This window comes from Lynx canadensis, chromosome C2 (genome assembly GCF_007474595.2).
Source record: "Lynx canadensis isolate LIC74 chromosome C2, mLynCan4.pri.v2, whole genome shotgun sequence".
Taxonomy (NCBI): Eukaryota; Metazoa; Chordata; class Mammalia; order Carnivora; family Felidae; genus Lynx; species Lynx canadensis.
The window spans coordinates 143,176,725-143,189,301 of record NC_044311.2 but is presented as its reverse complement, the minus strand read 5'-3'; the positions used below and the strand labels follow the sequence as shown (position 1 = coordinate 143,189,301).

Sequence of the window (12,577 nt, the reverse complement as noted above, 5' to 3'; positions counted from 1 at the left end):
GGTGTCGTCTCACTTCCCGTAGGCCGCCCCGCTGGAGTTTGCGGGCTTCGGATTGCCTAGCTCTGGAATTCTGAGGCTTCTTCTGGATGAGACCTGAGCTGTTCGTGCAGCCAGAAAATCCGGGGTTCCAGCACGGAGGGGATCTATCGCTCCAGGTGAGGTTTCCGTCTACTGCCACCCAGCCGCACCGGGGGTTTCCCATGTTGCGGGCCTGTCTTACCCTAAGGCAACTTGGCGACGTAGTGGCACCGCCTTCCAGCGGGCTACACGCTGCTCATTGGTTAGAGCAATTCCTGACACCGCCCACAGCCGGGACCACCCCCCCCCCCCCCTTCTCCATCCGCCACTACCCCCGGTGCGGGTCAGGTGTTAGGGGCGACGGCTCTTGCGCACAGGGCTTCGGTTACGGGCTCCAGCCGCTTGCCCAGTGTCAGGTCCTGTGCAGCCTGGCCCCCATCCCCTCTGTAAAATAAAAATTTGCGAGGAAAAAAGAATGACTCCACTTAGGAAACTCAAGTTTTATTCTACCTTTGTACAGCATTCATTGAAATCTTGAGTCAGAAAATTCTCTTCGAGATTTTTTTGTTTGTTTGCACTGAAATCTCATCTACGGAAATAAGTTTGACAAGTAAATTATATATTTGTGACATCACTCCCAGAGTTGTCCGCACACGGGTCTCAAACTTCTTTGCTGGTTCCATTTCATCTTCCAGACCTCCAGACTCTGTGGGACTTTCTCCCAACTTCACTCACTCCCTGAGTGACCAAACAAACATGCCTTTATTGTATGTTGGTTACTCCCAAAATTACATCTCCACCTGGATACCTCATAAAGTGCATAATTACATCTGTCTGCTGAACATCTCTACTGAATAGGTGTCTTAATAGGCACTTCATTCCATATTTTCTTTTTTTAATGTACTGTTAGAGAATTTTTTATTTTTATTTTTTTAATGTTTATTTATTTTTGAGAGAGAGAATGTGTGTGCGAGGGGGGAATGACAGACAGAGGGAGAAAGACAATCCCAAGCAAACTCCATGCTGTCCGCACAGAGCCCCACACGGGACTGGAACTCACAGACCATGAGATCATGAGCAGAAATCAAGAGTCAGCTGCTTAACCAACTGAGCCACCCATCAAACTCAGGACTGTGAGATCATGACCTGAGCAGAAATCACAAATCACAGGCTTAACTGATTGAGCCATCAAGGCACCCCCATTCCATAATATTTCTAAAACCAGGCTTCAGGTTTCCACCATTTTCCCTACCTAAATAAATGCCAAATCCATTCTTCCAATCTCTTAATGCTTTAGATTCATTCTTCAGTCCCTCCCAGTCTCTTCCTTGTAGTCACCTTTAGCAGAGAAGTGGTCCCTGACTACCCTGTGTGCAGTTGAAAAACCCTCTCCTCCCTCCTACCCACTTGTTCCTTATCCCCTTCATCTTCTTCAGTCTTTATCCACTAGAGATACATATTTGTTTTTTGTTGTCACGGTCTTCTCCCACCGAATTAAGTCTCAATGATAGCAGAGATTTTTGTGTGATTCTTGTTCACTGTTATAGTCTTAATGCCAAGGACAGTGCTTGACACACAATAGGGACTCAAGAAACATCTGTGGATGAATAACAAATAACAATCATAGCAACCACTTTTATAGTACTTGCTGTATCGCCACACATTGTTTTCAGCACTTTCCAACATCATCATTTAATCCTCAAGTGACCCTATCATTCCCATTTTGGAGATGGGGAGATCGAGGCACAGAGAAATTAAGCCACCTGCCTAAGGTCACACAGTTGGTACGGGCACGTTGGCAGTCTAAGTCACAGAGTACATCCTTAAGCCACTATGATAAAAAGCCAAAGTAAATTCATTTCCTCTAATAGCCATCTACCCAGTTGTTTCTTGGATTCCTTTTAAAACAGATTAGGGGTGCCTGGGTGGCTCAGTCAGTTAAACGTCTGGTTCTGACGCACAGGTCATGATCTCACAGTTGGGTTCCTGAGTTCGAGCCCCATGTTGGGCTCTGCACTGACAGCACAGAGCCTGCTTAGGATTATCTGTCTCCCTCTCTCTCAGCCTCTCCCCTCTGTGCACTCTCTTTCCTCTCTCTCTGTCTCTCTCAAAAATAAACATTTAAAAAATAAAACAGACTAGAAAAGATATTCATGGAATTCCAGTGAGGTCAGGGATTTTAAATACTTACATGAATATTTTTTTTAATAACAGAGCAAATGCTTAAGGTAGCATGTCAAATGGAAATAGGGTATAAAATTATACGAAGTCACTAGTAAAGGAAACATTGTGTTTAAGGGAGGGAGAAGTGTTTGCTGCTGTAACAGTTTTTGAAAAGGCCTAAAGATGGTGAGTAGCTCTGGTAATATTTAAACTACTTAAATTGGGGTGGTTTGAGGACAAACCAGGGATTCCTGATCTGTGTAGAAGGTCTAGGGAAAAAAAATGTTCTGGGGTCAAATAGGTTTGGGACACTCGGTATCCTAAACTTCTTAGAAATTCACAATGCATATTGGAATGTAACAATAAAGACCGAGATGCCACACACAAAAAGTGTGCCCATATAATTTACTTTCCAAACGGGGTTATTTTTGTCTAAGATAAATGCTAAACTAAGTTGGTACAATGGCATGACTCATGGTCACCCTAAAGAAGCTTGTTAAACTTTGTGTCATTCAGCATTTCCAGAACTTATTTAAGCCCAAAATGCTTTGTGTAATTTTTTTTTTCCCCAGCATGGCAGTGACACCCTGATAAACCATGTTTTAATGACTTTAAGTTGAAAAAGCATTGGGATTAGGAATGATGTGTTGGCATTGATTTATGCTCTGATCTGTGGAGACAGCCTATTGTGTGCAAGAGTGCCTCAAATTTTCCTGATTCCTATCCAGTTAATCCTAATGAACTTAACACCCCACCAAATTTAGTCATTCTCATAATCCTTGAAGTGTTTGTGACAGAACCCATTACTGTTACTGATCTGCCACCTGTGAGTAATTGACATTTCTCTTTAAGTAGAACTTTTTTATTCTTTAAAAGTACCATACAGTGAACTAGCTCAATTGTCAACCAAATACCATTTTCTGATATTAAAAAAATGATCAGTTATATTGGATGGAATAAAGAAGATTTGAATAACGGAAGAGACATGTTGCTAGAGGGCTTGATAATGGATCATCCAAGGCACCTTCGTGACCTGGATTCCCTCTACATGTGCTGGTGTTTTGTGCTACCAGTCTGTGAAACTAACAGCCAGATCACCAACTGGGATGAATTCACTCCACCAAGTAGCTGTCAGGGTCTTGGGCTAGTTTGCCATCAACTGAGGGAAACCTAACACACCCGGACCCCTCCTCTCAGACTGCAACCCTCTCACTCAATCACAAATTATGTGAACATTTCTCTATTAGATAGTTGGTACTCTCTTGAGTGTCTTCATAGACCTCTGTTAGACACTGCATACAATATGTATAATGACAGTTTAGCGCATGAGTTGGTGGAGGCAGAGTCCAGGTAAGAGGAGTCAAGGTTCTAAAGGGAAATAGATATACACTCAACTTTGAAATTTTAAAGAGACTGCTTAATGAAGGGGCTGTTTACAGAGGTATGGCCAGGTTGAAAGAAACGCTTACTACCCCGAGGCCTGAAAGGTCTGCTGGCACTGAGGAAGAAGGACTGCCCACAAAAGCTATGGTCTGAAGGGGTCACAGCCATTGTTAGAATCCCACCCAAACAGGAAAGCGGTAGTGAAGAAATACCCTAGCCTCTTTCTCCTGCGATCCTCCTCCTTCCTGACGGGGCATTAGCTGAACCTAACCATAAGAAAAGCAGAAAAGTTGAACGGTATAGGCTGCAGAAGTCAGTTTTTCAGAGTCCAGAGCAGGGAAAAGAAGGACCAAGCATGTGTTTAGGGGACAAACAAAAAGTAACTAGCACAAGAGATAATTGTCCAAATGATGAGCCCCTAACCAGGCCTTGGTGGTCAGAGTTGTGAGGAAGGGACAGGTTCAGGCCCATACCAATTTAATTGTGCTTTCCTGCCTCACAGACCTTTCTTCTCTCCCCACTATGTCTCCTTCTCCACTGGTCTCAGCCTCTCTTCAAGGTTCCACTCAGATCCTGTCTCCTTCCTTAAATCTTTCCTGATGGCCCATTTCATTGATCGTGCACTCCTCTTAATCCCCACGATAATGCCTACACTGGTCATTTAACGCTTAGCCTTTTTATCTTCATTGTTATATATCTTATTAGATAATACGTCCTGATCCTCAAACTAAAAAGAAAACCCCAGGAAGGAATGAAGGATGAAGCTCTACATATAGTAGTTACTCAATAAACGTTTATCAGAGGTGAGAAGAATTCCATGAAGACAGACAGGATTAACCAAGATAATGGTGTTTGATTTCACAGAGTAAATTCTCTTGGAGAAGGTAAGCCATGTTTCCTTTGCAGCAGTGGGACTGAGCTCTGTTTTTCTTTTCAGATGTGTAACCTTTCTTTTTTTCTGAATTCAGAAGCACTAAATAGTAATCCTAAAACTTCAAACAATACAGAAACATACAAATCAGTCCTTCCCTTCTTCCCTCCACCCACATTTATCCAACTGTTCATAGTTTGGTAAATTCTCTTTCTGACTTTGTTCATGTATGTGTAATGATACAACAAGAATAGTAAGACCATAATTGTTTATATCCTTCTACAATCTACTTTTTTTAGGTAACCATGTATCATGAACATCAGTGTTAATATACATTTTTTTAATGATCTCATGATTTTCTACTATTTAGATACATATTTATTTAACTGATCTATTGTTGAACACTTAGGTCATTTCTGATTTATTGTAAATAATAAGCAGTGAACATCCTTACAAAAAACTTTTTTTTATACAATGTCTGATTTTTTTCCATAGGTCAGCTTCACAGAATTGGAATATTTAGACCAGTTTTTCCTATAGCAACTTTTTCTTCTGTGACACTTACCAGACATTAACCACCTTTGTGTGTGTGTGTGTGTGTGTGTGTGTGTGTGTGTGTGTGTTGAACACGTGCCAATTTGATAAGTTAAAATTATCATGTTGGGGGGACTTCCACTTTTGGAACAACATAATAGGTATACTTTTCCTAATTTGTCCTGCTAAATACAACTAGGAATCTTGAACATTATTTCTAAAGCAAACGCAAAAGAAGTGGAGAAGAAGGCAGATCAACTAGGGACCTTGGGACCCAAGGAAGGACACAGTGGTAACTTCCTTCAGTATTCTTTTTTGCCTCAAATATCCCAGACTTGATTAAAGAAGCAGCAAACCAGAAATACCAAGGGTACAGACCAAAAAAGAATTTTAAAGCCCCCAAAAAGCCTGCTCTCTCTAAAGTACCAAGAAAGGTGTAGCCAAGCAAGATGGAAAACATTTAGATAGTTAAATGCTCTACACCAAGCAAATAGCACAGAAAACACTGTAGCCTCTACCTGACCCACACCAGCAAAAAGAGCCTTGATTCCATCGTCACTGAGCTGTAATAAGCACTCAGTGCCCACTCCTTGTCAGGATGGTACCAAAAACAATATGATTAGGGACCCAGGACTTTCCTCCCTGCCTGGTGATAAGAAGGACCTTACCACAGTTTTGGTGTTAGACCTGTGTCACATCCATGTCAGACCACATGGGGAGCCTGTACTTCCACTCTCATGCAGCGATAACAAGGCATCTCTCCTTCACCCAGCTGCAGTGATGTCCAAAAGGCCTAGTGGGGAGTCCAGATTTTCACCACCGCCTGTCAGTAACAAAGGATCCCCTCAACATGGTGTTAGCAGAGGCCACATGGGTAGCAATAAGGAGGCACTCCCACCCCTCCCAGCCATAAGTCCCCCATTTTTTTACCCTCCTTTCTGGAGCAGTATCAGAAAAAATATGCTAAAATGGAAGATTTGAGTAGTGTTCAGTCTCATAATACCTAAAATGTCCAGATTTCAATAAAAAAATCACTCACATACCAAAAACAAGGAAAATCTCAAACTAGGTGAAAAAAACAAAAAATAGATGTCAATGCCAGGATAACAGAGATGGTAGAATTACCTGACAAAGATTTTAAAACACCCATCATAAGTCTGCCTAGCTGGCTTAGTTGGAGGAGCATGGGACTCTTGATCTCGGGGTCATGAGTTCAAGCCCAATAGTGGGTATAGAGATTACTTAAATAAATAAATAAATAAATAAATAAATAAATAAATAAATAAATAAATACATCTTAAAAAATAAATGAAACACCTATCATTAAAATTTTTCAGTGAGCAATTACACACTTCAAGCAAAAAAAGCAGGGGGTGGTGCAGCTGGATGGCTCAGTTATTTGAGCGTCTGACTCTTGATTTCAGCTCAGGTCATGATCTCACAGTTAATGAGATCGAGCCCTGAATCAGGCTCTGTACTGTCAGTGCACAGAGCCTGCTCAAGATTCTCTTCCTCCCTCTCTCTCTGCTCCTCCCCCCTTCTCTCTCTCAAAATAAATAAACAAGAGTCTCAGTAAAGAAATAGAAGATATAAAGAAGAACCAAATGAAAATGTTAGAGCTGACAAATGCAATAACCAAAATTAAAGACACAGTACATAGACTCAACAACAGAAGGAAGGAGACAGAGGAAAGGATCATTTAACTGGAAAACACAATAATAGAAATTATACAATCTAAACAATGGAGTGAAATAAGCCAAAAATAAATGAGCAAACAATTTTAAGAACATGTGGGGCTATAACAAAAGATCTAACATGTCATTCCAAAAGGAGAGGACAGAGCTGAAAAAGTACTTGAAGAAATGATGGCTGAAAATTTCCGAAATTTGTCAAAAAGCATAAACAGATTCAAGAAATTGAATGAATGTCAAGCACAAAGAACTCAAAGAAATTCAAATCAAGACATCATAGTCAAACTTCTGAAAACTAAAGACAAAGAAAAGGTCTTGAAAGCAAGCAAGACATGAACCTTAGCTATAAGTTTCAAATAAGAGAATATTTCTTGCCAGAAACTGGGGGCCAAAATAAAGAGGCATGATATTTTTCAAGTGCTGAAAGTAAAGAATTGTCAACCTAGAATACCACATCCAGTGAAAATATCCTCAGGAATGAAGGGTAAATCAAGACAATTCTAACATGAAGGAAAACTAAGAGAATTTGTCACCAGCAGACCTACCCTAAAAAAATGGCTCAAGTAAGTTCTCTATATGGAAAAGAAACAAAAAAGGAATTATTATGGAGGAAATGTCATGAAAAAGGCAACAGTATGGTCAAATAAAATGGGTTTCCCTTCTGTTGAGTTTTCTAAGTTATACTTGGTGGCTGGAGCAAAAAGTATAACACTCTTGTGGTTCTAAATGTATACAGAAGAAAATTTTAAGGTCATTATATTACAAATGGGGGAAGGTAAAGGAACATAAAGTAACAAAGTTTCTGCACATCAAACTGTTAAAATAAGACACTGGTGATGTTTTGTGTGTGTGTGTGTGTGTGTGTGTGTGTGTGTGTGTGTGTGTGAGAGAGAGAGATGTTTTATATAGGTGTGTGTAGAATAACCACTAAAAGTTATAAAAGAAATGCAAAAACATTATACATTAACCAAAATGGAACTCCAAAATATCTTCAAGCTACAAAAGACAGGGAAAAGAAAACAAAGAAATGAAAAATATAGAAAGCAAACAGAAAATAAAATAGTTGACTTAGGCCTTAACATATCAGTAATTGTATTAAATGTAAATTGTCTAAATACAATAATTAAAAGGCAGAGATTTGCCCCCCTCACCCCCACACAAACCCATATACACAAAGAATTATCTGGTCTGAAATATCAATAGTTCCAAGATTGAGAAATCCTAAACTAGAATCTTGTTAAGTCTAGACTCTAGACTTTCAACAAAGTCATGTTTTCTAGCTGCTTTCTAAGGCACCTAGTGCTGGTTCCTGAGCCTTCCTAAAGTTCTGCAACTTCCCTACCCACCTGACCAAGCAGCTAATAGAGGAAAGAAAGCTGAAATGTAAGTTAGTTATAACTCACTTGCCACTTTCCACCTTTCAAAATTTTGTTAATAGCTTTTGTTACTCCCTTTCCCTTTGTCTTTGAGAATTTATCCTTTTACTCTCATTTTAATGGGGTCACAGAGAAAGGGAAATATTTATATAAGACTCATCCTCCATGTTTTATCAGAAGTCCCCACACTTTTTCGGGAAAATGCAATTAAATTATCTTTTAAAAAATCCTACTTGGGGGTGCCTGGGTGGCTCAGTCAGTTTAATGTCCGACTTTGGCTCAGGTCATGATCTCACGGTTTGTGGGTTTGAGCCCCAGGTTAGGCTCTGCACTGACAGTGTGGAGCGTGCTTGCTCTCCCTCTCTCTGCCCCTACCCCACTTGCGCGCGCGCTCTCTCTCTCTCTCTCAAAATAAATAACTAAACATTTTTTAAAAATCCTACTTGATTAGCATCTCAGTAACCTTTATAAGCCTGGAATGAGGAAGACTTCTCTAACAAAGATTCAACATCCAGAAGCTATGAAAGCAAAAGTTGATGAATATGCCTACTTAAAAACTCATGAGTGGTACACACAGACACAAACAAAATACCACAAAAAAAGACTATTAGAATTTTCTTAGGGTTGCCTGGCTTGCTCAGAAGAGTGTGCCACTCTTGATCTCAGGGTCGTGAGTTCAAGCCCCATGTTGGGGATAGAGATTACTTAAATAAATCAAAAAAAGAATTCTTTGTTTTTAAACAGGAGAGGGGTTACTATGTAAAACTTAAGCTTTAGTATGGCAACTTTTGGAAGACAACTTGGCAATATCTGCCAAAATTTTAAATGTTGTACCTATTGCTCCAGCAAGCCACCTCTACAAACTTACCCTTGAGTACACAGTATTAACAGTTTGCCAAACTGTATATCTAAAAAGAACTTCTATTGTAGAAGAGTTCATAACAGCAAAAGTGTGGAAACAACCCAAGTGCCCATCAATAGGTAAAGAATGCAATAAATCATGACATGTCTGCATGATTCAGTCTGACAGTCAACCACTAGAAAGAATGAGACAAACCCCTATGTACTGACTGTGAATAGATCTGCAACATATATTTGGAGGGGAAGAAGTGGGGGGGGGAGATATGTATATGTGATCCCTGTGGGTATACTTTGATTATATATCTCACTTTTTACATACATTTAAACTTTATACCACCGTCTATTTTCTATAGAGGTATATATGTCATGCCTAAAATGTTTTGTTTCTGAAATACCAAAACTCTTTGCCTTGGACGGGAGACTTAGGCAGATAGAGGAAGAGATCACCAGCAGAAACTGTATCTTCATTTTTCAACCTTCTACCATTGGACTTTTTTACCTTGTCCTTTTTTTTGTTTTTGTTTTTGTTTTGTTTGTTTGTTTGTTTAATGTTAGTAGGGGTTACTTGCACTGTGGATTATTAGCATTTATTTTCTCTTCTTCACAGTCTTCTGCTTTTTAAAAACCAGTAAACACTAATATTAAGAGAAAAATATTTACCATCTACATAACTAACTCTACTCTATTCATTCTAGGTTTCCAAAGTAACCAGTCATAGCCTCTCTCCTGGCTATATCATTGATATGACTCTTGACTACATAATTAATTTACTTCAAGGAAATTGCTCATTGTGGTAGCTCAAGATGCCAGATCAACTATCTAGATACAGAGGAATTTGGTGCCTGGTTATTATTAGAGTTTTATGGCTTTCACTGGATTGGCCTATGGTTTGGATCCTTAGTGTATTACATCTGTTTAAATTTCATGTTTTATGAAGAAATCAAATACACTTTCAATAAGTACCTATATTGATCTATTAAGTTCTCCCAACATTGTATTTATAAATTATCTCTCTTATCCTCACCTCCTTAGAATTTTACAGATATCCAAAAATGATTGGGATTGAACAGGCAGAGGCCCAGCTCTCTGAGCTAGACCTGCTCTCCAGTATGTTCCCCGGTGAAAACGAGCTCATAGTGAATGACCAGCTGGCTTTAGCAGAAGTGAAAGATTGTATTGAAAAGAGGACAATGGATGGACGATCTTCAAAAGTTTACTTTACTATCAATATGAATCTGGACATATCTGAGGAAGAAATGGTAATTCAGTTTGCTTTTGGAAGAACTAAAATATATCAAGACTTAAAACAGCACTTAGGACATGTTCTTCCTTTTTTATCAGGTGATGTTTTCTCTGGCCTGTATTCTTCCCTTTAAATACCCTGAAGTTCTGCCTGAAATTACTGTCAGGTATGTTACAGAAATTGGCCAACATTAGACTTCAAATTTATCTGAAAATGAAAGCAATTCTTAAGTTTGTTTTATGTTGCAAGAAAATTGATTTAGTTTTTGTATTCCATATCTTTTCCATCAGATCAGTATCACTAAGTAGATCTCAGCAGACTCAGCTGAACACAGATCTAACTGCATACCTGCAAAAGAACTGTCTCGGAGATGTCTGTATATTGAATGCCACAGAGTGGGTTAGAGACCATGCTTCTGGCTATATCAGCAGAGACACCACACCTTGCCCTGCTCCAGGAAGTACAGTCCAGCCAGTTGATCTCATTCTCACAAGACTGTGGATCTATAGCCATCACATCTACAACAAATGCAAAAGAAAGAATATTCTAGAGTGGGCAAAGGAGCTTTCCCTCTCTGGATTTAGCATGCCTGGGAAACCTGGTGTTGTTTGTGTGGAAGGCCCACAAAGTGCCTGTGAAGAATTCTGGTCAAGGTTTGCTTTCACAAATTTTGTATGCTGGGTCAATAATTTTAGTAGTAAACAGGATACTAGAGATGAGGGAATTAGTATATCCCTGGGATTGTACCTTACGGGGATTCAGTCTCAAGTCAGTGGATAAGACAGAATTTACACGTGGTTGGCATCACCCCCCCTTCCCTGACACAGTGCACATAGGAGATGTTCTATAAACAACTGTTGAATTGAGCCGCTGCCCAATATGCTATGATCCCCTCCAGTTCCATTGATCTGATTCTTCTTACTAATGTGACAAACTGTGCATACCTATGAAACAAAGGGATTTCTAATCTTCTCATTTCTGTACTGACTTCCTAAATGGATTTCTAAGACGTCCTCTTGAGAATCTGAGAGCAGTTTCCACATTTCTAAAATGTTGATATGAGGCGGTAGCAATAAATGAGTTTGGGGATAGGATGGTGACCAGCATCATATTTGATTAAAACAAATCCCTGTGAGATAAAAGTAGGTTTCTTTACTTCCAGGAAGAGGCATTGCTAAGTCTGTTATATAACTTATATTTTCAGTGCTCTAGAAGGCAAAACAAATTCTCAGTATTTCTACTTTGAAACTTTCTTTTCAGACTCAGAAAATTAAACTGGAAGAGAATTTTAATTCGCCATCGAGAAGACATTCCTTTTGATGGTGCAAATGACAAAATTGAAAGAGAAAGAAAATTTTCATGTTTTGAAGAAAAAGTATTCAGCGTGAATGGAGCCCGAGGAAACCATATGGATTTCGGTCAGCTGTATCAGTTTTTAAATTCCAAAGGTTGCGCAAATGTTTTCCAGATGTTCTTTGGTGTGGAAGGACAATGACTGGGCAGAGGAGTAGTTGAAAGTATTTTGTCACTGTTGGCCTTTCGACTTTTCCCCCCACTGTCTCTTGAAAGATGAAGTAATTCTTTTTTAGCCCCCTTCCAGAATGTTAGGGGGGAAAAAAGAGGGGAAAAAGGTAGTATAGCTGAAATGTATCTGTTAAAAAGATGTCATAACTGAAAGGAGAACTGTTTTAAGTATAATCTTAAAATCGTTGATAGAAAGTTCTTGACATAGAAATTACCCATTTTGAAAGAGAAATTAATTACACCAGAGGGAGAGGCAGGTCCAGCTTGCCATCTGCTCCCACCTGTCCCCCCAGCCCTGCTTCCACTAAGAACCTGGAAAAGCTAGATGTTCACTCTCCCAGCCTCTCTTCCACTAGGGGTGGTCTCAACACACGGCTTTGGGTGGGGGACTACTGGGGAAACTTCTGCTTTCCTGGTCAAAAGCACAGATGCAGCGAGGGCACCTCTTCTTCGCCTTCCTGCCACAGACACTACAGAAAAGGCTGAAGCTGCAGTAGGGCAGGAAGGGCCAAGAAAACCACAGAGATGCCCGTCCCCACGTTGTTGAGCTGCCGATCCAACACCAGCCCCTGCCTATCTCTAGACAGCTTGTTATGAAATAAAACCAGTTTCGTTTCATTTTCTGTGCCTGTTACTAGCAGCTGAAAGCCAGATTGCCAAGTAGACTTTTCCCAAAGTCTTAGTTTTGCATCTACCCAGCCATTTGATACACAAACAGGTGGAAGTTTTTCTTGAACAGAGTTGGCAGTTCCTCTCTATTTTGGTATACTTCCCTTGTCCCTGTCCCTGGGCTTGCCTCACAGAAGGCTGAGGCACCAGAGCTCAAACTTTTTAATAGATTTCAACAACTCATCAGATTGGTAATTTACAAAATTTGGTCTTGGCAAACTGGATCAACACATTTTTCATACTG

At 39.9% G+C, this 12,577-nt stretch overlaps 1 protein-coding gene across 1 annotated transcript; it reads left to right on the top strand.

Annotated features, from left to right (window-relative positions):
- RWDD2B (RWD domain containing 2B) lies at window positions 1-12,282 on the top strand. The gene is made up of 6 exons (XM_030328908.2): window positions 1-155; window positions 4,270-4,448; window positions 9,930-10,156; window positions 10,239-10,306; window positions 10,431-10,793; window positions 11,401-12,282. The coding sequence occupies exons 3-6, from the start codon at window positions 9,950-9,952 to the stop codon at window positions 11,633-11,635; spliced, it is 873 nt and encodes a 290-aa protein (XP_030184768.1). The 5' UTR covers window positions 1-155; window positions 4,270-4,448; window positions 9,930-9,949; the 3' UTR covers window positions 11,636-12,282.
- Window positions 12,283-12,577: the final 295 nt, after the last annotated feature.

What these genes read in the sequence shown, in the direction of transcription:
- RWDD2B (XM_030328908.2), top strand. Translation starts at nt 9,950, where the DNA reads ATGATTGGGATTGAACAGGCAGAGGCCCAGCTCTCTGAGCTAGACCTG. An exon ending in ACATATCTGAGGAAGAAATG is followed by an intron (nt 10,157 to 10,238) that starts GTAATTCAGTTT and finishes CTTTTTTATCAG; the next exon opens with GTGATGTTTTCTCTGGCCTG. An exon ending in CTGCCTGAAATTACTGTCAG is followed by an intron (nt 10,307 to 10,430) that starts GTATGTTACAGA and finishes CTTTTCCATCAG; the next exon opens with ATCAGTATCACTAAGTAGAT.